The sequence below is a fragment of the Ptychodera flava genome, chromosome 10 (assembly GCF_041260155.1).
Source record: "Ptychodera flava strain L36383 chromosome 10, AS_Pfla_20210202, whole genome shotgun sequence".
NCBI classification, from domain to species: Eukaryota; Metazoa; Hemichordata; class Enteropneusta; family Ptychoderidae; genus Ptychodera; species Ptychodera flava.
Window position 1 is genome coordinate 39,907,373 of NC_091937.1, and position 25,097 is coordinate 39,932,469.

At 35.1% G+C, this 25,097-nt stretch overlaps 1 protein-coding gene across 9 annotated transcripts in view; it reads left to right on the forward strand.

The window, feature by feature from the left end:
- Positions 1–25,097, forward strand: part of LOC139142762 (kinesin-like protein KIF25) — a 118,529-nt gene that overhangs the window by 80,027 nt on the left and 13,405 nt on the right. For all 9 annotated transcript variants that reach the window (XM_070712871.1, XM_070712875.1, XM_070712873.1 and 6 more), the window contains exons 6-8: positions 21,818–21,906; positions 23,262–23,304; positions 24,703–24,770. In XM_070712871.1, coding sequence (XP_070568972.1) covers positions 21,818–21,906; positions 23,262–23,304; positions 24,703–24,770 — 200 coding nt within the window. The remainder of the gene's footprint in view (positions 1–21,817; positions 21,907–23,261; positions 23,305–24,702; positions 24,771–25,097) is intronic.

Here is a 25,097-nt window from a genome sequence, read left to right on the forward strand (position 1 = left end):
ACACACTCACACTGACCACAAAGTCAACTTACCAGAGGTATACAGCTGCCTGATCTTTTGGAAATCAACCAGCAAGATCTTTAGAGCTCGCCTCTTCCTTTGCCTTTTACGTTCCATGGAAGCCTGCTGATGCATTGTACAGTTTTAAGTCAGTGTTTCTTCATATAGATGGGTACCCGTTAAATGTACATGTCATTATGTAGATTTTTATTGAAATTGCCATTGATATAAAAGTGTTACAATGAAATATTGAAGTGTTTCGAAGAAAGACTGTTGGAAAGACAGTCAATCTTTGATGAATTTATACAGTAAAACTATTGCTGGTGTCAGGGTTCAGGGAGATTAGAGTAATTAATGACAAACCACCCATGGAGTGTTTGTATCAAATCCATCATCAAGGGTATGCTATACACCAATCACACCTTGGGATGTACTGAAAACAGTACTGATACAATTCAATATCTTCCGCATCAGTTGAGCTCTTTAGTTGCTATGGTTACAAGTTTATAGAGGAGACTGAAAAGTTCTCATCAGTTTTTGTACAGAAAATACAGATTTGATTTGTGATGAAAGATATAATGGATCGTTGATTCCACTGCTGATGCTAAAGTCTGTCAATAACAGGAGTTGCTTTTTTATGGTCGATAACATGTGAGATACCTGTAACAGTTTATTGCACTCAGCTGTGTCTATGTTATGAGGTAGATTAAACCTTACAACCAAATCCAGTCTTTTGAAGTGCAAGCTATCATACAATCAGATTCAATCAGTTGGCAACAGCAGTCTGAGTGACATTCTGAAACTATCACATGGTTGTCAGACCCTGGAGCAAGAGGGTCTATGATTTAGCCTGGTTATCAACATCTAGCAAAGCAGTGTTTAATTCCTGTACACTGGTTGAGGCAGTATCAAACATCTTCCTGCATCTTGTTGTCTTTTCTACCTCTCCATATTGGCTCATCATTGTATAAAGTTTATAAAAACACTGAAAATAATTGTGAATTTTTAAACAATGACTCTTGATAGTGTCTTTTGCCTTTTTGGTGAGGTCAGAGACGGCTGTCATAGCCAGTCACACTGTGACGAGCCCATTAGCATCATCAGTCCGGGTTATGTCCATAGAGAGGATATTACGATTGACCAATCAGTGAACCTACCGCTGCCAACGTCATGAATAATTAACCATGCAAACCTTGGCTCGTACATTGCAACGAGTTTGGAATTTTTCGGCTTGATTTCGCCCTTTATTTTTAGCACTGGGTAGTTTTTAGATGTAGACATTACGCAAAATGTTCAGTACGGTCGAGATGGTGACCGACACAAGTGGTTAGTACATTGAAAATTACTTATTTGGATGAATTTTCTGGCCGGGTACGGCTCCTAGAAATCAGCATTTGACCCTCGTAAATCTACAGTAAGTTATTTGTCGCCAAATATCGCCTATTTTTACTCAAATTTCAATTTAACCTTGCCATCTGCAGTATGGAGAATGTTTCAAGCTTTGCAAAGATGGGTCAACTGTTTTAGTCGGTCATCGGAGCACGATGGAGCACGATTTTTTCGATCACCATGCGTTGCCCGGTACGATTGACCCTTCGCTCAGAAAAACGCGCGCCGGATCAATCGCCGAGAAGTTAACCAAAAGCTGGAAAAGAGAACAAAAAACGTCCAATAACTCTTTGTCGAATATGGTCAAGGGTAAAGAAACTCAGAAAACTATTTCTGAAGAAATTTTAAAATTTTTAACACGGTAGAACGTCGCCAATCGACTGGAGCTAAGATACTTCCGGGTAGCCAACAGTCTCACTCGATCAGTGGATCTGTCAGGTCATATCGCGATCTGAACAAAGTGAACCAATGTAACCTTTGACCCTTGTTACATATACAGTACGTGATTGGTTCTTGCCTTAATTTCATTACATATATGGTACGCCATTGGGTCTTCCCTACTATCCTCTATATGGATATAACCCGGACTGATCATAGATGTTGGTACATTGATGGACCACATATGCAACTACATGGCTTATCTGACAAGATCCGTTCACCCAAACATTTTAGAATAATATCAATTGGTCTTTAATTAGTATGCATCTTGAAAGTGAAAGAATTAAACTTTTACTCTCACTTCCCTAAATGAAACTTTCAACCACTTTCTTGTTGAATCAAAAATCAGGAGTCACCATGCAAAGTTTCATATTTATATTGATATTTGAAATTCAAACTGACTGCCATCCTTGTGTAACTCAATTTTTCGAAAAACTGATTCAGTGAAAAGTTCTATTACACCAAGAGCTTTAAAATGAGCCTCCAGAAAAGCAGCGTAAAAATTGAAGAGTCAGAATATCTGTCCCCGAGGCGCATTCTACGTACTTCAACTGAGACTTGCAAAATGAACCAATCAGTAAATCTTTACAGCAAGACAAGATTGCAATAATGTGCTATTCAGCTGACTTGATGCAGAATCTGATTCTATAATAGTATTGGCTTTCACTTGATTAAAACCACTCTCCCATTTCTTCTAAGTGTGATCACTTTGTAAATCTTGTAGCCTCAGCAATAATCATGTCCTCACTGGGACTCATCAAATGAACAACCTTGCACTTTGGTTTTATTCACCAGTATTCTTGTCTTGATGTCCTACATTTCTTTTTAGTAATTGGCTGAATATAAATTGTAAATGTTTGGTCTTAATATCAATGTAAGGTGTAGGACATACTGTTTTTGCCCTGTCAGCTACAAACGTCAAAAATCATTCATTATATTACCATGCCCTGCCCTTTGCACTTTGATTGGTCGAGCTGAACCATGTGATTGACCACAAATACACAGTAATGGTTTGTTTACATGCCCGTGAATATGAATAATAAGATTAACAATCAAACTATCGTGACTTTACAGCTCAAACGTAAATCATAATCAACCGCAAAATAAAATGGAGCACTTGTACATGTAGGTCAAGTTGAGATACTTTTTTCTGAAAACATCTCTGTATTTGCCAATTTTTTATAGCGCGCGTGACAGTGTGTCGCGTATTGCTCAGTTTCTGGGGCCCAGTTTTCATTCACTCCTGAAATTTTCAGAAATTTTGACGGTTTTCTTGGGTTCTCTGATAATATAATGGAAATAACAAACTCCGCTCTGACCATTAACGTTTATTTATGGGCGTGGGGTCGAGGAAAGCCAAATTAATGGGCTCGGCAAGACTCGCCCGTTGATTTTTGGCTTTCCTCTCGCCCTTGCCCACAAATAAACGTTAATAGCCAGCGCGTCGCCCGTTATTTCTATAATATTTAACACCAGTGCGTCAAATTGATGAAAGACTTGCCTAGCAACTATCAGGCAAGTGTTAGACCTTTGAACTTGACTGCTTTGGTGAAGACTTAGAATATCACTGTCAGAACACCTTCCTGGAAAAGGTCAAGGTTGCAGTTCATGATTTACAGCTACCGGCCTCTGAGTGTTCTAATCCAGGATATTTTCCAAGTTCACCTACTTAGCAATGTCAAGGAATATAAATGGGCAGTTATACTATCGGGTCGTTGTTCACTCTAACAGCTGAGCAAGTTTGCAAAATCCCTCACAAGACTTCATCATCATTGATGCCTCAATAGATAATTTATCAATGTCAAGTCTTGCTGCGAAGATGAAAGTTTTGTTTCTTCAAGATAAGATAGATACCATGAAAATCCAAGCAATAACCTGGCCTAAGAATCCAGTGTCTAATTAATTAAATTTTGCCCAAAGGTGAATGGCAGATAAAGGAAAAGCCAGAAGATGACGCATCCATCGTGGTAACGTTAGATCGGATGATTAATTTCCTGTATTGACTTTTATCAATGAAATTACTCGGTGGAACAGCACATGGGTTACTTTTGATTTTAATCTGTTTGATGTGCAGTACTTGTACATCAGTAGTTCAACATATCTAATCAGAAAGCTTTCACATATCAAGCCTCATTAAGTGTTGTTATATGTGAAAGTTCAATAATCTGTGGTCAACCCCCATACACGTATTGGATCGCTTGTTACCCCATATATCTCAGCAATCAGAAGATTCCTTCAGTATGCTTTCTCTAGTCATCATGAATCAACATTTGTTAGCATTGAACTAAACTAGCTATCACAGCACATATGCTCAGTTTTCGCAAATTCATTTGTTATTTTAACTTTCAACTTTTCCCATGAAATTTAGAGACTGGAAAGTGACAAATTATTGTTGTTTTGTGTGTGTGTGTGTGTGTGTGTGTGTGTGTGTGTGTGTGTGTGTGTGTGTGTGTGTGTACATACACATTCATATGCAAATATGATAGTTTATACAATTGGTGATAATAGCGTCTCCTTGTCAACCTTCAATTCATTGATGAAGTGAATGAGTTTCAACATGTCTGTATTTGTGTGGTCAAAGTTTCACCCTTTTTATCAGACTATTTTGGTATAACCCAGTTATATCCAATAGTGAGGTTGTGACCTGTACACAGTGACACAGGGGGTGAAAGGGCTTGTAGAATACCTCGTACCAGTCACCGTCAGGAAGTCATACCATAGGAGGGAATCAACGAGTACCTTTTACCCAGTGGATATCCCGAAACATCTGCAAACATACATATCAAAAATTGAAATTGGCAATTTCTTCAATGTAGTCATTTGAGGCAATACATCAAGGGGAAATGTTGAATTTCAAGGGGGTCAAAGTATACACAGTAATAGAAGCAGCAAATGGGATATACTGTGGTAGCATATGCTAACTTTAACGATTAAATTCCCAGAATTTAGTCACAACTGAATAAACAGATCTGATTTTCAAGCATTAATTCTTTTCTTAGGAAAGTAATATTCACATAAAACCTCTGAATACTGTAACTGTCTGTATTTATTTCGGCATATTTACTGTATTTTAACTGGTCCATTTTATAAATTTTTTTTTATGTTTTTTTAGGCCAATTTTTTGTGATATATTTGCTGTTTTTGATGAAATTACATTTACTTTGCCTGTACATCATAGCAGGTCCTATGCTCTCTGTGTTTTCACTAATTGCTCTCCCCAGGGAGAAAATTGACAGAATTGTAGAGAAGTGTATGATAGAAAACTGGGTGCATTGTCTGTGGGTGGGGGGATTGGTGGATGGATGGATAGTTGGGTGGTGGGTAGATGGATGGATGGATGGGTGGGTGGATGGATGGATGGATGGATGGAGGGATAGATGGATACATGGTTGGACGGAATTCTGGTTGCCATTTTGGTTGGTAGGTAGCTGCAGTAGGTTTGGAAGTGGGTAGGTGATGCGATCAAAGTGGAGAGGCAAATACCGGTAGAGCATGGTGAATGGACCGATAGAGTGTGGGTGAGTGGCCTTGAGTGGGATGGATGCATGGATGCAGCGTTTGGTTGATGGATGAAATAGATGATAACTTTATGATTGGACACAGGTTGGATTGGTACCATACATGCCAATAGATAAGTTGTTAAATGTAAAGATGGATGAATGGTTGTCTTTGCTTGCTGACTGAAACATTTATTGTTTTCAAATGAAAGCAAAGGTTTGTAGAAAAAAAGGACAAATGTTTTTATACAACGGTTACACCATTAAATGAAGATTTCACAATTTTACAAAAGGTGCCCTTTAATTTCTCATTTCAAGGCAGAAATGGAATGAGATGGAGACTAAGTAAATTGTATCATATTACTGCATTCACAATGAAAACAATGCTTCTTGGTAAATTTAAAAAGTACTTTGACAACATCACATCAAGAAACAATCATGTAAAGGAAATCAATTCGAATTTGAAATATTGGCAATAGGTAATTGACCCATCTGACAAAGATATGTAAACACTCCTAACATCTAAATAAATGTTTCATTACATGTTACCATAGCAACACAATGTTTCTTTTTTAGATCAATAGTCTACAGTTTCAGTCCATTATCAACTATATTATCAACTGCAGGACCCGTAGTTTAGTTTCACCCAGACTCAAGGACTGTTCCTATCATCTTTCAGCACAGAATTGCATTAAAATTTACAGCTCAATTCCCACACAGGGGACTCTGAGAGTTGTATTTCATTGAGTAATTTTCTGTGAATTACGCCTTCCATCTCCTCTTGACTCAATAATGATCAGTTTTTTATTGTTATTTGAGCTGTTTAATGGTTTCACACGTGATATACACCGTGCCCAGCTTCTGCAGCTCTATGCACTGGCTCTGCTGTATCTCTCCCAGGACTGTCAACAATTGTATCAATATATAACTGTCAAATGCACACTAGAGCTATCTATATGAAGTTGTAAATTTGCAAAGTTGTACAATGGTTTAACAACAATACCAGTGTCTCGTATACATCTCCATTGATAACAATTTATATGCCTGCAGAGTGTGTATATTTTAGGTAGCGTCTGATTTGTAGTTCAATAAAATGTAAGGGGTTGACCATTTAACCTTGGGGGGGCAGTCAAAAATGGAAAAGGCACAGAGCAAAGACTGCTGCAAAAATATTGGTGACTATGCTGCTCTTTCAAGGGAAGATGATTAAATGTGAATGTCAGCCAAGAGAAGTGTGGAAGTGGAAAATATGTATGTTTATGTACCATGTGAATGAACAAAACTTTGTCAAATTGTTTAACATGACAAAAATTCCTAAAATAATCAGTCTGCTTACTGTACCCTCCATAGATCTAAATGATTCGTCCCTTATTACAAACAAGTTTTTCTTCTATTATCCAATCTCTTTAGATTATTTTGAACAATTTCTTGCAGGTTTTGTATAAATAACAGCAAACCATTACTTATAATCTGCAACACTGAAATTTGTCTTTAATTTTCTCAGGTTGATTAAACTTTAAAGATATTACAAGCTGTGATAGTAAACTTCAAGTTCTAAGAAACAACTCTTGGCTATGACACGTGAATTCTTTGGCAAAAGATTCTTGGAGTCTTGAAGTATAACCTAGTACAGGTATCACCCATGGATGATATTTATTTGGGGATTTGTTTATTTTGTTTCACTGCTGTCGTTATGATGACAAAAATAATTTGATAATCTTTCAATTAAAACTAATGGCAGTACAAAGTGCATGAAAAGTGTTTAAACATTAACAGGCTGGTGGGGTGGGGTTCGTTGTTTAAGATAGCTTCAAATCAGCTCTTGAATATCATGTACTGTAAGTAGAGTTTTAGAACAAATATGATCACACAAGACCTTTGATGAAGTGAGTAGAAATAGTAACAATGCTTAATATTACATTCTGGTTGAATCTTGTGAAATACTTGGGTTATGTTTCTGACTCTTAATGGTTGTAAGATTTTCAGAATATGCATAATGATTGGAATAGATAGCATGTGGTGCTGAATCCCTTCATCACCAATGGTTTAACCCAAACCCTGCGATTTCAATTGTGAATGAGGATCTCTATACAGACAAACGGGGATAAACCGTTTATGCAATTTTGATGTGGCAAAAGATAATTAAACAGTGCTTGTATTGGCTGGTTTACTGGATTGGTTAGTTTCTGTTCACGTCTGTAGACCTGCTGAAACTACAGCATTTCAAATATGGCTGGCAATGAAGACGTAGTGGGGATATAACTGTTGTCAAATCACCAATGAAGAAGACAGCTTTCATAAGTACCTAGCAACATCCTAACTTCACCATGAGTATGTTCAAAATGAAAATTTGGTGAAATCAAATCAACAAGATCATCACTTCAGATAAAATGAAAATTGTGATAACCTGGCTTACACAAATATTATTTAATAAAATCAGAGCATTTGTTGGAGCACGGTCTTTTGTGGAGTGACTGTGGTTTTAGATAAAATTATCTTGGTTCACTTGTAATTCAGACATCTGTTTTGCCTTTCCAATTGAACTATTAAATGAGAATTCTGCAAAAATATTACACATCCCAATTTAATAAGGCGATTTTGAATTGCGTTATCACAATTTTCATTTTATCTGAAAATGGTGATCTACATTCAGAGAATGCAGGTTCAAGTCGTAGCAAGATTACATCTTGTCTGTAGCAGACAGTTTGATCACGGTGCATTAATGTCATGATTATTTTTGCCGTTTGGTATTTTAGAATCCGAGGCAAACTTCCAGAATTATTACACTGATCAGTACACACACCAACAAATCAAGCCGCGTACCCAAGATTCACCTTCCAAACTTTATTAAAAAGCAATTTAATGTAGCCTTCAATGTGACATAAATTGGGCTAAAGTGGAATGGATACTTGTCAAAATTGATATAAAGGTTTGAAACATCTGGCATATACCAACCTTGGCGATGTAGGCGCCGCAAAAATATTAAAGCAAATTACACAGGGTGTACCTAAAGACACATTCATCAGCTTGCTTCATTAGTAAGTGAGAGAATTTTACATCTTTTACTGCTTATTGCTACTTTATTTTCCTCAAAGTTAAGTGGATTGAAGGTCGTATAATCTGACGGTGCCTTTGTGGGGATTTCATCAGTATCCTGACGCCCATTTTTCATTTGGTGCATTTTGCTGTAATTAGTGCAAGTACAGAGTGGCCTAACTGGGTACTGGTTCAACCGCTTGAAGTCTTCAACGTCTAGTGTATGTCATCAGTTGATTGACTCTTGTACAGCCATTGCTCTAAAACTGAGCTATACAAAATGATTTTGAAGTTCTGTGATAGACATGCAGATGTAAATTTTGGTCTAAAATTATTTATGAAAGACTGTTGGAAATTGTGCACACAATGCATGAAAAATGGTTCTGTAGTTAGTACCAATAGTTTTATTAAATAAAATAATCACATTGAGAAATTCAGCAAGCATTGAACAAAGGTGAAAAATGAAAAGATTTGACTAAATTTCCACCGACACTGCACCAGTACCATGTGCATACATGTGGTTCTGTATTCAATAATTAACATACAACTGCAATCATTGCTATGCAACTTGTGTTTTCTTTTTTTTCAACTAGAAAACATTAAGTTTTTCTTTATCATCAATGCCACCATTCTATGGTTACTCAAAGCTTGCAACTCAAAAATTTCTCAAATGTCCATCCCAACTTAATGTGCTTGAAATATTACAGGCCCCATGGGTGTTTTACAAAAATAACAAGGTAATTTTACGGTGAGTCCCTTCATCCCTGCCATGTGTATGGAGATCTAACCAGGGTGTTTTAAAGTGGAGGAATTTAATTAAATCTTTGGTCAAATATCTTAGAATTTTCTGATTCTATTCTTTGAATTGTAAATTTTTAAGAAATCTAGAATAAAAATACATAGAACACCAGTAAAAGTCTTGCTTGAAATGTATGTACAAGACTTTGTGTGTGGACAGTCATGTGATGGATTAACCCAGAGTCCAAAACCAGTGCAAAGCAACTGATTCAACCAATTGATCAGATTTAATCACCATGTTTGTTCAGTGCAAATATGTTTCTATAAACGCAGTAACAACATTTGTGGATCCAATGCAAACAGTTGCCATTCCGCATTAAGAACGACATATTGTTGTAACATTGGTGAAATTGGAACAGTCAAGAAAATAATGGAACAATAAATTATAAATTTGGATGAGTCAGACACATTTGAGTACAGTTATTTTGATGAGAAGGTCTCAATCGGTTCATGATGAGAAAATCAGACTATTGATGAGTGCAGCTATCTGATGAATTGGATGAATTGATCTTTGAGTATTTCTGTACAGGATTTAATGGCCTATGAATAAATAAATAATTTACCAAAGTTTAGGAGGTGGGCCATCAAATCGTGAAATTGTCAGAGTTCAAGATGTGAGTAGGTTATATGTCTGTTGAGATTAGTCTTTGTGTATATGTAGCACAGATGGTTGACATTCACAAAGCCAACATACATAAAAACACACTCAGAATGTTCGATAATCAGTAAATCTAATAGTAGGCCGGTTCACAGGCATACAGTCAGGAGTTTTTGTAAACAAAATTTGACTCAGCTGATGCAATCAAGCAAGCAAGCTGTTGTTGGTCAAAATTTAGGCAATTTTTTCCCGGTAATTGATGAGAAACCTTCCTGGAATCAAAATCATTGGTCATCATACCCAGCCATGATCCGAAAATGATCATCGCAATTGAGTGTTAAAGAGATCAAGCAACATACAAGCCAAACAAATGCCAGTAAACGGAAAAGAGGTAAAACAAGTCACATTATAAAGTCAATACGAGATAGATGTACGATTCATCCCATGTAAAACAAAGAAGTGATGTCAAATGTTTCGAAAAGAGTGAGCACTTCCTGCTCCATATGTGGTACCTGCTGTGTATATCTATGTAATACAGGAAATGGTCACTACATACCAATATCAGCAATTGTATTTAATGTAATTTAGCATTACTATAGGTGAACAAAACCTGAAACAACTGATTGGAAGAATGCACAGGATGAACGAATGCAAGAAAGCTGTGAAAGGTTACCATTTTCTTTCATGATATCACAAATTACGCATTTTGAAATTCAGGTCTTCTATTACAAGACATGCAATGTATTGATTGTGTATCAACAATGATCTAGGATACACAAGATCACCAGACAATGTCCTGTTCATGGTGAGAACTGCATTTTGTTTGGTGGACTTGATGAGATAGTGTGACTTAATGACATATGTTTATTACAGGGAAGAAAAACTGCAGTTAGAGAACTTAAGCATGTAACGCGATTTGCTCGAAATATTTTTGTTTTCATTGCTATAGATTTTGGCACCAACACTGTTCATTTGTCTTAAAGAAATAATTCTGAATTTTGAATTTAAAGAATCAGATAGTACAAAAAGAAGTCTACTGTTTCATGGCTTTGATGAAAATTAAATTTAGATACAGGTGACAATGTTTGATATATATACAAGTATACAAGGGTTAGGTTTTTTTGGTTTTTATTCTTTATCATGACTGATTTAACTATCTCTTCAGCTCATGAATTTCAAAGAAATCTTGTCTTTGAGAGAATGACTGTAAAGATATCATAAACTCTCAAATAACCACATGTAAGCCTTCCCCCTCTTTAAGCCAATTACTGAATTAATCTAGTAATCTTGAGTGGTCCAGTTCTGTTTAGTCACTGACACCATTACTTTGGCATCTCATTCAGTGGCCCAGATTATGTCTCCCATGATGGTTTAAATGTGCTTTGAACAATTTAGTCAAATTAAGTCATTCCTATTGAGTGGTTTTTTCTTGAGTCAATTCATTTCATAAGATTTGCGCTCTCAACAAGACTGGCTCAAGGCACTGTTAAAATGGCATTTAACAGTGCCAAGTACACCTTCCGTTTAAATGCCAGAGTAAGAATGCATGTGTTTGTACATTACAAGCCATGTTTCATGATTGCGCTGATGGTAAAGTCAACATCACGATTGAGTTGTTTTAAAGGAACAAGAAGAGGACAAGTTTAACCTAGATATTGTTGACTAAATATTCTCCCAGTAGACCAAAGGTTAAATCTCACTTTTACTCAAAACAGACAGTTATACAGTCAGGAAATTGACAGAAATGTTATCCAATGGAAAATAAAAACATTATTTTCCAGATACAAAGATTCAATTTGCATACATATTGCACCTAATAATTATTACACTTTGACACCCAGTTAGTATATCTATTTCTCAGCCAGCGGCTATTTGACCTTTTGACCTTGTAACAAGAGTGCTTGGCAATGTTCCAGACTTTCTTTAATAAGTTAAAAAATATCACGGATTGTGAAAACTTTCAAAAAAATTGAGCATGATTTTTTACAGTAAGTGTCAAAGATTTTGACAACCAGTGGAGTGATATATGCTAGCAGAAAGGTTCACAAGATGAGTAATTTTGCCAATCCTTGATTGTAAGCGCATCACTGTACTTTTGGTAATATTCCTGTAATGGTAAAATTTTATCAATATTTCTGATCTAGTTTTTTAGTGATAGTCTGAAAGGATGGTTGTCACTGAACCGTAGTGCAACCTGGTTTTACTCAAATCAATCAACAGTGATTTGATTAAATTAAAACGATACAAAACCATAGCAATCCACAGAATATATTGCCTGCAAAAAACAAGTTGACAATTATTGTTGCTGGTATATGTCAGCAGACATTTTATGGTTTCAGTGAAAAGTAAACCTGTTATGTAACCAACCTGAATATTAATTAAGGTTATTGCTCTGGTTTCTTTTTTATATGATATAATAAATTTCAAAACAAGTCTTTCATACTTCAGGGCACATTAATGTTTAATAATTTTCGACTCTGTTGATGTACCACAATCATCAGAAGGAAGTATTTGTTGATCACCATTTCTTTACAGTTTGTTTGGAAACCAATATTCAACAATTTAATCGAGCTACATTATTTTAAAAAATACACATAATGTATTCTCCCAGAGTCAAACATTGATGTTACATTTATGGTCCAACTGTATCCGCTTTTTCAATTTGTAAGACAAAATGGACATATCATGCAAGTGTTCTTGAAAGTATTCTTTCAGGCACTATAGCCCAAAATTGGGTTCAAATAAATGTTCATTGTGTGTGCAATCGAAATGTTGAACAAGGGTGTCATGAAATGTTCACTATTAATTTTCAAATATAATTTTGCGTTTTCATCAGAAGTCCGCAGTAAATCAGCAAAATCTGTATTATTTTGGATGTTCCTGCTCTGATGTCAATATTGCACAAATTTTGCATGGTGAACCCTGATTTGTTGTGATATAGAGGTGGTTTCAACCGGTGTTGATGTCGTCCATTCCGTAAACGACAAAAAGTCAAAAACTGCTGAACAGACTGCGTTGATATTTGATACTGATACATAGACTGGTTCCAAGGTTCCAATTCCGAAAAATGGAGCCAAACGGAGCGCCGGTTAGATAGTTTTGGGAAATTTCTAACCCCCCTTTTTATCTAATTGATTTTAGGGGTCTTTCATATATGTAGTTTTGGAATGTACACCAATCCTGCATTGTGGACTGTTTTATGAGTTGTTGAACAGAAATGAGGTTTTGATGAATGTTAGAAATATGCAGGATGGCTGATTCGAAGTATAAGAGATTTCTATGGTCTTTTGGGCATCAAAAGCATTAAAAAAACATATTTCATAGTTTAGATTCTCACTTTTGAGATGACCCTAGGCATTTGTTAAGTAAACATCCTTGAGTCAATATACAGACTTTGACATTCCAGAGATTAAGTATCCACAACCTCACATGTTACAGTCTTTCACGACAATGGTATGGCCCAAACCCATTGTTATCAATGGAGAGTGTGGACCTGTCTACAGGAAATTGGGGATGTGAACAGGTTAGACAATGACGTTACAAGTTGTAGGTTAGTTATCACATGTATCAAGGTAGCACCAGCATAGAGTCCTGAGCATCTGTCCATGTGTTCTCACAGCAAATTACAGGGAAAAAAATTATTTGAGAAGTTCTCTCCTTTAAGGTGGTTGGAAAGGCTATTTTTGCACCAATTCTTTTCTCAGAGTTAATGTCAAGTTTCAAGTGTTAGAATCAAGATATTTAGTTCAAATTTTCAGGATAACTCCCTTAGTTAATATTTTCTCCAAAGAATATAAAAATTGTATATTTGCAGCCATGATTTTGAAACATGACACCAGTAAATATTAAGATTTAATTTTAATATTTTTTTTACATATTTGAATTTAATAATAATTGGATAGTATTAATATTACCAAATTAGTTATAAATATGTTGACACTATTCATTGTAAGATTTGTACGGCAGGATTTGTAAATAAAATTTGTTTTTATGATTGTACATGGGTTTATATATCAAAAATTATTAAAAATTCTTTCAAATTTTAAAATGTGATTTTTCAAAAAGTACTTCAAATTCAGGAAAATTGTGCCGTACTAATCGTATCTGTAACCTTGTTAATAGGCTGTAAAAATTCCATGTCCATATCTCATTTCAAAGTTGGATTAAATTGGTATACAATTATGTAGGAAAACTGTTTTTCTGTCAAAAATGTTGAAAACAAGCCATATTTGCACCCCTCTTTTGAAGTCATAGAGCAGGTTTTTTTTGGTTAATCTCACTTTTGACACCTCTTTGACACTCAAAGAATCTAAAAATGCATTTACAATAGCAGTCACTCACTCTGAATGCCAGCACCGCCTTGTCAAACTTTCCTGAAAAACAGCAAATAATGACTTTCCCTTTTCAAACATTTTATTAAAAGCTAGGGACCTCTACCATAGTTAATACACTAAAGACTCCCCAACTTCTTCTATTTGGTCAGTTTTTCAGAAGTTTCAACAGGCTATAACTCTGCAATGCCTTTGTGCCCAATGTCTAGTTTTTTTTATTCCGCAGAGAATGTTGACTACTTTTATATTTTAATAGTTTTGTTGAAATTTATAACTGACGCTCTAGCCTTTCCAACCACCTTAAATAGAAGTATATTACAATTTAAACCTGTCATGGATAGATTGCTCTCAAATGATCTGAAACACAGTTATTGCCCATTAGCAACAAATCTATAGCAAGATTTATGTATGTAAAGTTCATGAACTTACACAAGGTATTAGACAAAAGATGACCATGACTTTGCTACTTTTCAACATTTATTTCAATCAGATTTCCCCAGCTTAGTGTATAATTTTGTAATCTTAATTACTGTCAACTTAGCTTTACTAACTTATTCTAACCTCATTATTCTTACACTAGTGTTATACCTTATAACCACAAAATTTCAAGAGATGCATATATGATTGTCACTTAACAAACAATTTACAAATATGTCTTCTGCTTTTTCTCCATATATATACATGTCTCTTTTCTCATAAAAATGAGCTTAAAATCGCAATGTGAAAAATAGTCTTTCAGCTATATGTTGCTCATTGACTTCGTGGTCTGTCTAATTCACAGTGAGTGTGGTTGTTGATAAATGCCGATAATACTAGGCGGTCATTATGTCCAAGCGCCATTGGCGGTATTTTTTAACATAATGACCATAGGTCATTATCACATCTGGAAGTTGTGATATAGGGTTAGCTTCAACTGGTGGTGGACAGTGTCCATTTTCCGTAAACGACAAAAAGTCAAAAACTGCTGAACAGACTGCATTGATATTTGGTAGAGATATTCAGACTAATTCCAAGGTTCCAATTCCGAAAAATGGAGCCAAACGGAGCAGCGGTTAGATAGTTTTGGGAAATTTCTAATCTGTCCTACAAATTTACTCAATAATCTAAAATTCATCAAAGACAGCAATGGCATATATCAATATTAATATTTTTACATACTTTGCCATTAAAAGTATTTTTACCAAAAATTATTAATTTTCTGTTGATAACAGTATTCTATCAAAGAAAGCATGCGTTCATGACAATGTTTTCAACAATGTATTTTCAGAATGAATAAAGTTCATTAAAAAAGCTGAACACTTTTCAAGTTTTTGAAATGCTTGTATTAAAGATAGATAATGTTATAAACAGGTCAGTGAAGATCTATATGTGAATAAACATCACTCCTATTGTTTCATCATGGTGTATTCCATCATATTGAAATATAAAAATTTAACATTAAAATTTCATCAATTATTGGTTTGATATCAAATCTTTGTCAGAATACCAGAGCAGTGGTTGTATGATCAGGACACAGTGAATTCAGTTCCTTGACATAACCGAGGTATTCAGTCTTTTCCTTATTTTTTAAGTGCATGAGTACTTAAATCATTGTGAAGTCTTATCTTAAAAAAGACTTGGAGCTGATTTTGCTTCCCTTGTTTTTCCTAAAAAGAAAAACAAAGAAAATGGAAAAAAAACCAAAAAATTCGTGACTTTTCTGAAATTTAGCAAGGAAAGATAGATAGAATGTCATGCAGAAAAATGGATGTCTGTTAACTTAATGATTTGACAGTTTATACTAAGTACATTAACCTTTGCTTTTCTTAACACAACCTCTAATTACCTTGAATGGATGAACACCTGCCGTGTCATTTCATGCTCAGTTGATCTAGTATGCAATTTGTTATTGTTTCCAATGAATATTTATTGCCAGAAGACATTCCTGATGATCTGTATTACAGCCCTCAGGGTAATGTCATAGTCCCCACTGTGGTAATGTTATCTTTAATGAAGCATTTCAGTGTCACTGACAGCCAAAAATTAGCAACATTGCCTGCAGTACTCTGATATTGCATCTCAGCTGCTGTATGTGTTTAAAATGCCACTGAAAATGAAATAACAGTAGTAATCTTGTGCAGTATTCTGTATTACATTTCACTTCAGCCTGTGATTTATAAAAATACATGTAAAAGAAAAAAAATTGCCATTTTCTCAAACCATAGTTCCAAAGCCCGCCAAAGTAAAAGCCCATAGTGTCCTTGAGGATTACTATGGGAATTTTTAGGTCAGTTTCAGTAAATTGACAAGTCTTGAATCAAGCTTGTCATCAGTGTTTTTAGTTCAACTGAATACGCTATTCCAAGACCAGGAACTGTGAGGTATTACTATTTGGATTAAAAAATGTTGTTCAGAGGTGGTCAGTAATGTGAAATTCCACATCCGTTTAATAAACAGCTGTAACATTGATTAAAAACAGAAATAACCCATTGACAAGTGGATCCCATGACATATTTCCGTCAGAATAGCACTGTACTGTGTCTTGTAACACGAGCATCTTAGTGTAACACTTTGTTATATCATTAGAGTGCAAACTTGTAATGTCAATGACCGTGGCAACTCCTGACTATTTAACAGTCCTTGCCAACTGTGAAGTAGGGCGGCAACTAATTAATAATATACAAATACCTCAGACATAAGACATGGGTCAGAGTGTTCTGAGTTGTCTCTTTTGATCATTATTTACATCCTGAATTCTTAGAAACGTTTTACTTATTCTTCTTGTTGATCTGCCGGTACCAGTCAGCGTGTCATTGTGAATTACATCATGTAGCCACGTACATGAACTGTGTGTCTTACGTCCGGTTCACACAGCTTGGCTATGTCAGAGCAGTACATTTAGTTTCCTCGATCGTGCTGTGGGTGAAAACTTTTTTGTGTGCAGCGTACGTTTTGCCAAGAGCATGGAAATTCTGCAGACCAATGAAGAGTAGCAATAATGCAACAAGTAATGTCTTGATGGGTTCAGCAAGATGCAAAGAGAGTTCCCAAATCACTGTAACTTCCATTATGTTGTCTGCAAAAATTGAAAACTACCGTAAAAGTCAGAAGCTTTTATGAGAGAAATGATGTTGTTGTAAAATTTGAAAATATCCTTAAATAAATGAGTAAAGCAGCTCAAGATTTTCAATATTAGTATGAAAATTACATTCAGAATACGTGACTTCTAGAAATACATTGTCCAGGCTTTGATAACAATTATAGTGATAATCCTTGTCAATACATGTCAAAAATTCATTCTTTAAGTTTTGTAATGTGAGTTGGTACCAATATGCCTCTAGCATATGAACTTTAATTTTTCATTCTATTTTTATCATCAATGATGCCCATGTTCATTTTGGACAAAAATATAAAAAACAGTGTTGAGCATTTGCACTTTTGTAGTCTTTATGTAAGTTATTCAACTGTGCTATGGCTATCGACTCACTTCATATTGTAAGAAGATAAGCAGCATTATCATAGATGTACACTATCTGCGAGATATTATACAACTGAATTGAGTATGTTGAATTGCTTGCAGGGTATTTAGTCAGTCAATTCAGTGAAATGTATATCGGGTGTAGGTTTCCTTCACTTCAGTTTTCCATTTCTTGGTGACATCACAGATTCAGGGAATCTTGCAAACGGGATCTCAAGGGAAATCAATTTGTGAAATACCTTGTAAACATCTTGATACAAAATTGTAGGCCAGGTAAAACGCAAAATATCATATCAGGAATGTTCTTGAACAGAAAGTGATACATTCTTCAAGGTTTATTGTCTTGCAATGAATATGTACTGGATCTTGTATCATGTATTTTTCTAAATCATACCTTATGTAATCTTGTCACTGCCTATAACATCACATTTCCAGAAAAGAAAATATTTTCTTTATCATGAAGTGGGCTATATTAATGTTGTTTTGCTTCTTATGTGGATAAAGTTTGCCTGTGTATTTATTGTATCCCATTGGTCATTGCATCAAGAGTGTTGACAAGATGTGTGGCAATACATTCTTCAATATCCCAGTATATATGCTATGTCAGGGTATATTGGCTAGGTTAAGAAACACATTACATTGTTTAAAGGAATTTCATTCAAGTTTTCATTTAGAAGTATAATAATAGTAATTCCTTTGTGTATTTACCAGTTGCCATGGTGACATGTCGTGAAACAAGTGTATGTTTCATGACGCCATTTCTATAGTTTGTCAATATTGTCAATCAGAGAAAACAGTAGAGTCACAACATACTGTTGTTTGAAAAAATATATTTTCTGTATATTTGGCTTTGTTGAAATCTTGAAATATTATCATCCCTAGCGTAGCATTCTTGAATTAATCTTCATGAAATGGTATTGCTTTGTTGGTTGTATTAGATGTGGAATGGATGCTTTTGGAATTGTTCTTATATTCTGGGTTCTATTAGGAATATCAGTACCAGTATAGCAAGGAAAACATTGATGAAATGATCCATTGGCAATCAGCTGTTTTACAACCATTTGCAGTAATAGAGCGCGAAGCCTTTGCAGTGAACTGCAATAAAACTGCTCACACTAATTAGTTTCAGCTGTAGCCGTGGCCACTTTGGTGTTGAACAAGGCTACTTGATAAAGACCAAAAAGTCTGCTTGTACAAAGGCAAAACATAGCTCTGTCTGAGGCTCGAGTTGTAAATGAGAGTTTACGATTGGCACCCTGTGTTCAAGATTAAGATACAATGTTACATTACCATGCACTGGTCCATGTACAAATCTTTTTTATTTCAACTTCCCCAGACAAACTGTCTGCATGGGACATACAATGTTGTCGACTTTGCCAGCTGGCTACAGCTGAAACTAATTAGTGTGAGCAGTTTTATGCAGTTCACTGCAGTGGCTTCGCGCTCTATTACTGAAAAGGGTAGTATCTTGAGAGCTGTAGGGTTGCTGTATGTTTCAACCACACCTTTGTAGAGTCAATTTTGAACAAAGTCAAAATACATTAATTAAGGGTAAATTTCACATCAAATGCATTCACATTGAGATACAAAAATTACATCAGAACGGATGTTTACCTCAGCTGCATATATTTGTGGTGTATTGATCTGCCATATTTGAATCTGAAAAATAAAAGACATTTATTTGAGAAAGAACACATTGTTTTCTGTGCCTGTGATGTTGTTTATTGAGAAAGGACATTGATTTCTGCTAATGGTATCGCATTCTAGAAATTGAAAGAAAGTAAACAAAAAAACAATTGAAAAATGTAGACCTTTTTATTGAACAATTGTACCCAGGGATGAACCATTAGATCTTGAGAGGGGAGGGCAGGTTAACATTCTGAGATGCAAATTTTCGTATCATGATCCAAAATTTGAGAAATATATTTTTTTCAGATTTTGAGCAGCTTGCATACTATTTTTACACACTTTCATTAGCCATCGTAATGTGAATATTTTTTTAAAATCAATATTGCAGCACAAGCTTATTGGCAGTATTGACATTTTTCCCCCATGTTTGACCACCCCTCCCAAAGTGTCATAGTTCGACCCGTACTACCTTGGCTGTCACTATGCTCCTGAATGTACAGTTCAGTGGTGTCGATATATCAATACAAGTAGCTATTTGAGTGGACGTGGAATTTTGTTTGCAAAGTATATTTCAAGCCAGTGTGTCGTGATGTGCAGATTATTTCCTGTGTTTGATCATTACAAAATATTTCAGTGGCTATGCAGATCAATAGGATGTTCCTATTTCTGTATAGAGCTGACAAAAATTCATTAATGAAATTTTGAGGAAAGATCTGAAAGCACTTGATGATGCGAGTTTTACTGTTATTGATACAGTTACAACATAAATGACTTCTAGATACCGCTAAGGCGCTTGTTTGCCGTCCACATGCTGGTACGTTTTCAGAGAAAATGAAGAAAACAAATACAATGTTAACACTAATACAAATTATTTTTCCAAAAGAAACCAAATAAAAATTGAGCTTATTTGAATACACTTGTGTTATTTGTCTGTTTTATTTTTTTTCCCAGGCTGGCCAATACCAGCCATTAGGTCTTCCAAAAATCCAAGGATGGCAAACAAAGAATTTTCTTTAAACGGCCTAACTGGACATTCTTAAATTGCCCATTTTCCAAAATGACCAGTTTTCCTTTGACACTACTATTTCAATACTTGCACCATTTACACTTTCCCTTTTCCTCCATTTATCAATATATCAATACATGTCCAAGATATTCACTGAAACTGATAATCAGTAATTAAAAAGCTGATTCTGTACTTTGTATGTAGTAAATGTAGTCGCTGATAAAAGACTGACACAAGAAAAAAGTAATTTCTTTATTTTGTGGTAATTACAAAGTAATATTACTGAGGAAATTGTGAAAACAAAGTTTCTTCAAACAGTATCTTCAACTGTGACCATACACTGTCAATATTGCCTTCTGTATGTTTGTACAGAGGGCTAGATTAGTTCATTGAAGACTTTTGTATGGCTTTGGGTTGTTTTTTTTAACCCCTGAATTCCAAACATCTTATTTTACTGCAGGGCCTCGCCCTAGAGCTCATTCATGGTATGCATTCAGCAATTCAAATCACCCACAATTTGTCTGGTTTATATAAAAGAAATGTTTTTCTTTCAGTCAAATGGGTGAAAAAGACGTTTGTAAGGCGTTTCCTCTCTGTGGAATAGTTCTGAGTTTACAGAATGGATGTCTTCAAGTTAAGGGGTCATAGAAAGGTCATTCAGTGACCTCACAAATGACAGCGTGCGTGACATCCTATCTCTCACTCAGTGAATTCTACATTTATCTTGTCAGTCTGTGGCAAAGCTTCTCATCTTCCCAATACCACCATGTTACATTTTAATTTGTTTGACCACTGTGGTCATCCTGCAGCGTACATGAATCGGGAAGTCATAAAAATTTGCTTACAATTTTGCGGAAGAAATAATCAAAATAAGAAGTCTGTTGATAATTCAACAGGACATGAGATGGTAACCCAATGAAAGGAAACAAAACCACATCATCATGTTTTACTGAACTGTAACACACTGCATACACCATTGGGAATGATAATAGTTTTTGCATAAAGCACCATTCGCTGTAAAACAGATATATTTTTTCAAGGTTTTCCTTTGCCTCTAGAGCAGCCTACAAGTGTTTTGGTCACTGTCTTCATTTCAATGAGTTCAGGAAATAAATCGGTTGTTCAAATCTCTCATGAGCCTCTTTTTTTCAGGTGGTGGTTGTGATGCTATCAATCATAGTTGTCTTGCTGTAGATTATTGGGAGTTAGTGGCTCACAGAATGAGTCTTTGGGTTTCAAGATCATTCTGCTGGTGTACAATCACCTCATCGTCAAGACAACAGCGTTTGCTGTATCCCTTCCATTGAATCAGTTTGGGCATTTATGCCAAGTACACAACTTGAAGTGACTCTACCCTTCCACTTCAGTTTGGATTTAAAGTAATAATCTTATAAAATCCCTGTTGTATCCAGAGGATATATATCTATTGATAACCAACACATTAAAAGTCAAATATGATGAAACTTATTCACAGCTGCTTCCCACGTCTCTTCTGGCAACACTTCAACCATGCAACAAAGCAGGAATATAGACGTACAGGATATGAATTCTCATCAGCTTTTGCCAAATAGTCAATAAAAGCCCTTCATTATTTTTCTATTGATGTTCCGTGTCTTCTGTCTTTGTATTTCTGATCAGGAACTGAGAGGAAACATTCGAGTGCATTGTCGAGTGCGTCCGCTGATGACATACGACACAGGGAGTGAAGACGTCAACACTCTTGGAAAGTAAGTCCTGTGTGCTCGTAAAATCTTCAGAGCAAGCGTTACATAACATGAGTCCTTCAGTTGAACACATTTTTCCGTTCTTTTTCTTTTTGTCTCAACTGATTCAAAATAAGAGTAAATAGACTTGTACTGTTTATATGCATATGACAAAATGATGCAATAATATGTTGATGTAAACCAGGACAAAGATGATTGTTATTCTCTTCTATGATGCCATTACCAAGAGATGATACAGTCAAGTTATTGATATTCTTCATGACAATGACGCTGTCATTAAGTATCTCAGCCTTTTCACAAACTCATTTCCTGTGCCAATGTTCTTCCTGTGTCTTTTTTGTTCTGTTGTTCAGGATATTAAATCTGTATACTTATAGAAATTACTTTTTGTGGAAGTCATAATTCATAAATTTCATCATACCAGTATATTGATGGCGCAAATACAGCGATCTCATTGGTCAGGACGTGAAAAGAACTGTGGTAAATTTGTGATATACCACAGTTTGCATACGCGTGAGATCTCGGCCAGAGCAAAAATTCTTTTTTGACGTTCCATGCCAGCATTTCAATACAATTATGATATAATAGCAATAAATCACACCCAGCGACGGTATACCACTCGATTTTGACCAGTTCACTTCATACATGCACTTGCTATCACTCATGCACATATGTCGTGAACTGGTCAAAATCTTGTTGTATACTGTCGCTGGGTGTAATTTATTTGTTCAAATATTTAACAGAAGATAACAAGAGGAAATCTTATTATGTCTCAAGCAAATCAATTACAATTTAGTATCATAATTCTATTTTACACCTCTATGAGTAAGTAAATGAATTAAAGCATAAATAAATAAATAAACAAATACAGAATTGATTCATGAATCAATTTTCAGTTCTGATAGTTTGACCATAAAGCAAAAGCTGAATGTTGTAAAGGAAATAATACATCACTATCTTTCTGTTTTCAGTGAAATAGGAGTCTTCAAAAGATATCATTATCACTGTTAGTTTAGAAGTTGTGATAATCATGATTAATTGTCACTGTCTGATCTATGGAAATCATTGCCGAGCTGTGTTTATGCAATGAAATGAATTCATACATAATTAATTAAATGTAATGAGTAAGCATGATTAATCCATGTGTAAATGAACCAACTTGCTCCATCAGCAATTAACACATATATTATGCATATATTTTAATGTGATGGTTATTCTACGATTCTGAGGTTCCAGCACATATGGTGCAACAATCAGAAATGTTGAAATGACCTTTTGAATGGAACGAAAGAAGCAGATTGTAGTTGTTTATTTTTCTGTTCTGACAAGTGCATTTTGTCTTTGTTTTATCTTTTCAGAACTGGCAGCCTTTCTGAGCAAGTGGTGCATACTTTAGATGATGTAAGTAGTCTCTGGTTTTTGTTGTGGTGACTGGATGAGAGAGAAACAAGAATAAGTGAGGTTGTTCTGAAATGTCAAGTACTGTCAAAAAACAAATGTTTATTTCATGTCTACTCAGTAGCTGCTTGATGTTTCATCAAAGCATTTGTATACAGCACAACAAAGTGGGGTTACTGAGCACCAAAATTCACTTGCAGGTATTGTGTAAGCCTCTTCCAAGGTTTCCCTAAATCTTTAAAATCCCAGGAATATCTTCTCCTGACACAATTCAATGTAAACCAGTCCACTGGTTTACATTCCATTGTGTCAGTCCACTGACTTGTAAAAGAAGTTGTGTTAGCAACATTCTCACTGGAATTAGGAAGTGACAAATAATACCTCTGGATTAAAATTTGACAAGACAACCATGAAAGTTAAACTTTTGAAACAAAAGGCAACATAGCTTGCATTGTTACACTTATTTATGCTTGGTTGTCACATTCATATGCTAATACTGGCGGTACGTATTCTAGAAGACTAGCCGTAAGTTTTGTCATAGAAACCACAATGAGTAAAAATACATGTAAGTATCTTTGAAGGAATTTTCCCTATTGATTGTTTCAGAAGACCAACAATGTCCAGGAACTTTAGAATTATGTGATCTGATGATGCATATTTGCACCTTCTAAAATCCCTGAGAGACCTTAGATTAAAGCTGTCATTTCATTGTTCACAGCTGTCATTCTGTAGGATTCTGCTGAACAGCCAGATTTTTAACCCTTTGAGTGCCAAAGTCAACTTTTGTCTCCTGTTTAAAATGTAACCCACACACAATGTTTTTCAAATTTTTTCCAAAATTTTGATAAAAAACTGTAGCCAATGAAAAGTGACGTCCATCTAGTCCAAAATTGTCAAAAAAATACAGAGAAATTCAAAAAAGTTGGTAAAATTTTACACTTAAATTTTGGTGGGAAAATTTACAGCACTCAAAAGGTTAAAAATGCTAAAATCCTCAAATTCTTGTCATTCCTATAAGCAGAAATTACTGCAAGCCAGGTGTGAGTAAATTTTTGGCTTGGCAGGTTTAACTTTAGTCACCCACTACTATGGACATTTGGAAATAGTTTCCGATGTTTGGTTTGCTGAATCCAGATACACAGTATTAGAGACAAATACCAGGACAGGTACTACCTGTATTTATTTAAGCAGACATATCAAAAGTTACCTGCCTAGATGTCTACTTGTTAGTTTCCATGAATTCCTAACACCACTTGTGGTTGTATTTTAACTGTACATTTCATGGCCTCAAGCTGCTTCATAAATAATTACTGGTACTTTCAGTTGACATACACACTACTTGTTGGTTTGAAATTCCAAACAAGGAATATTTTCACTGACTACTTTGTTTTGTATTCGCAGGAAAACGTTTTGGTGAAATCAAATCGACCTGGTCATGCAGCTACAAACAAAACCTTTGAGTTTGAAAGGTATTTTCCGAACCCTTTCCTTGCTTAAGCAAATTTTTTTTTATCATAATACTTTATTTCAGACAGCTCTACCTAACACCTGCCCATATACTTTCAGAATTTAGGGAGTACAAATTTCGTGTCATAGAGCAATAGAAGTCCCTATAAAGTTTCATTTGAATTTAATTTGTTGTGAAAAAAAATTACATATTCATAAAACAAGTCACCCAAAGATGAATGAATAAAATTATACTTCTTCACTCTCTGTTGTTTTAAATTGATTCAGATATTTATAATTTATATTGATTAGATTATCCAAATAATTAGATTTAGTTTATTATAAAATTG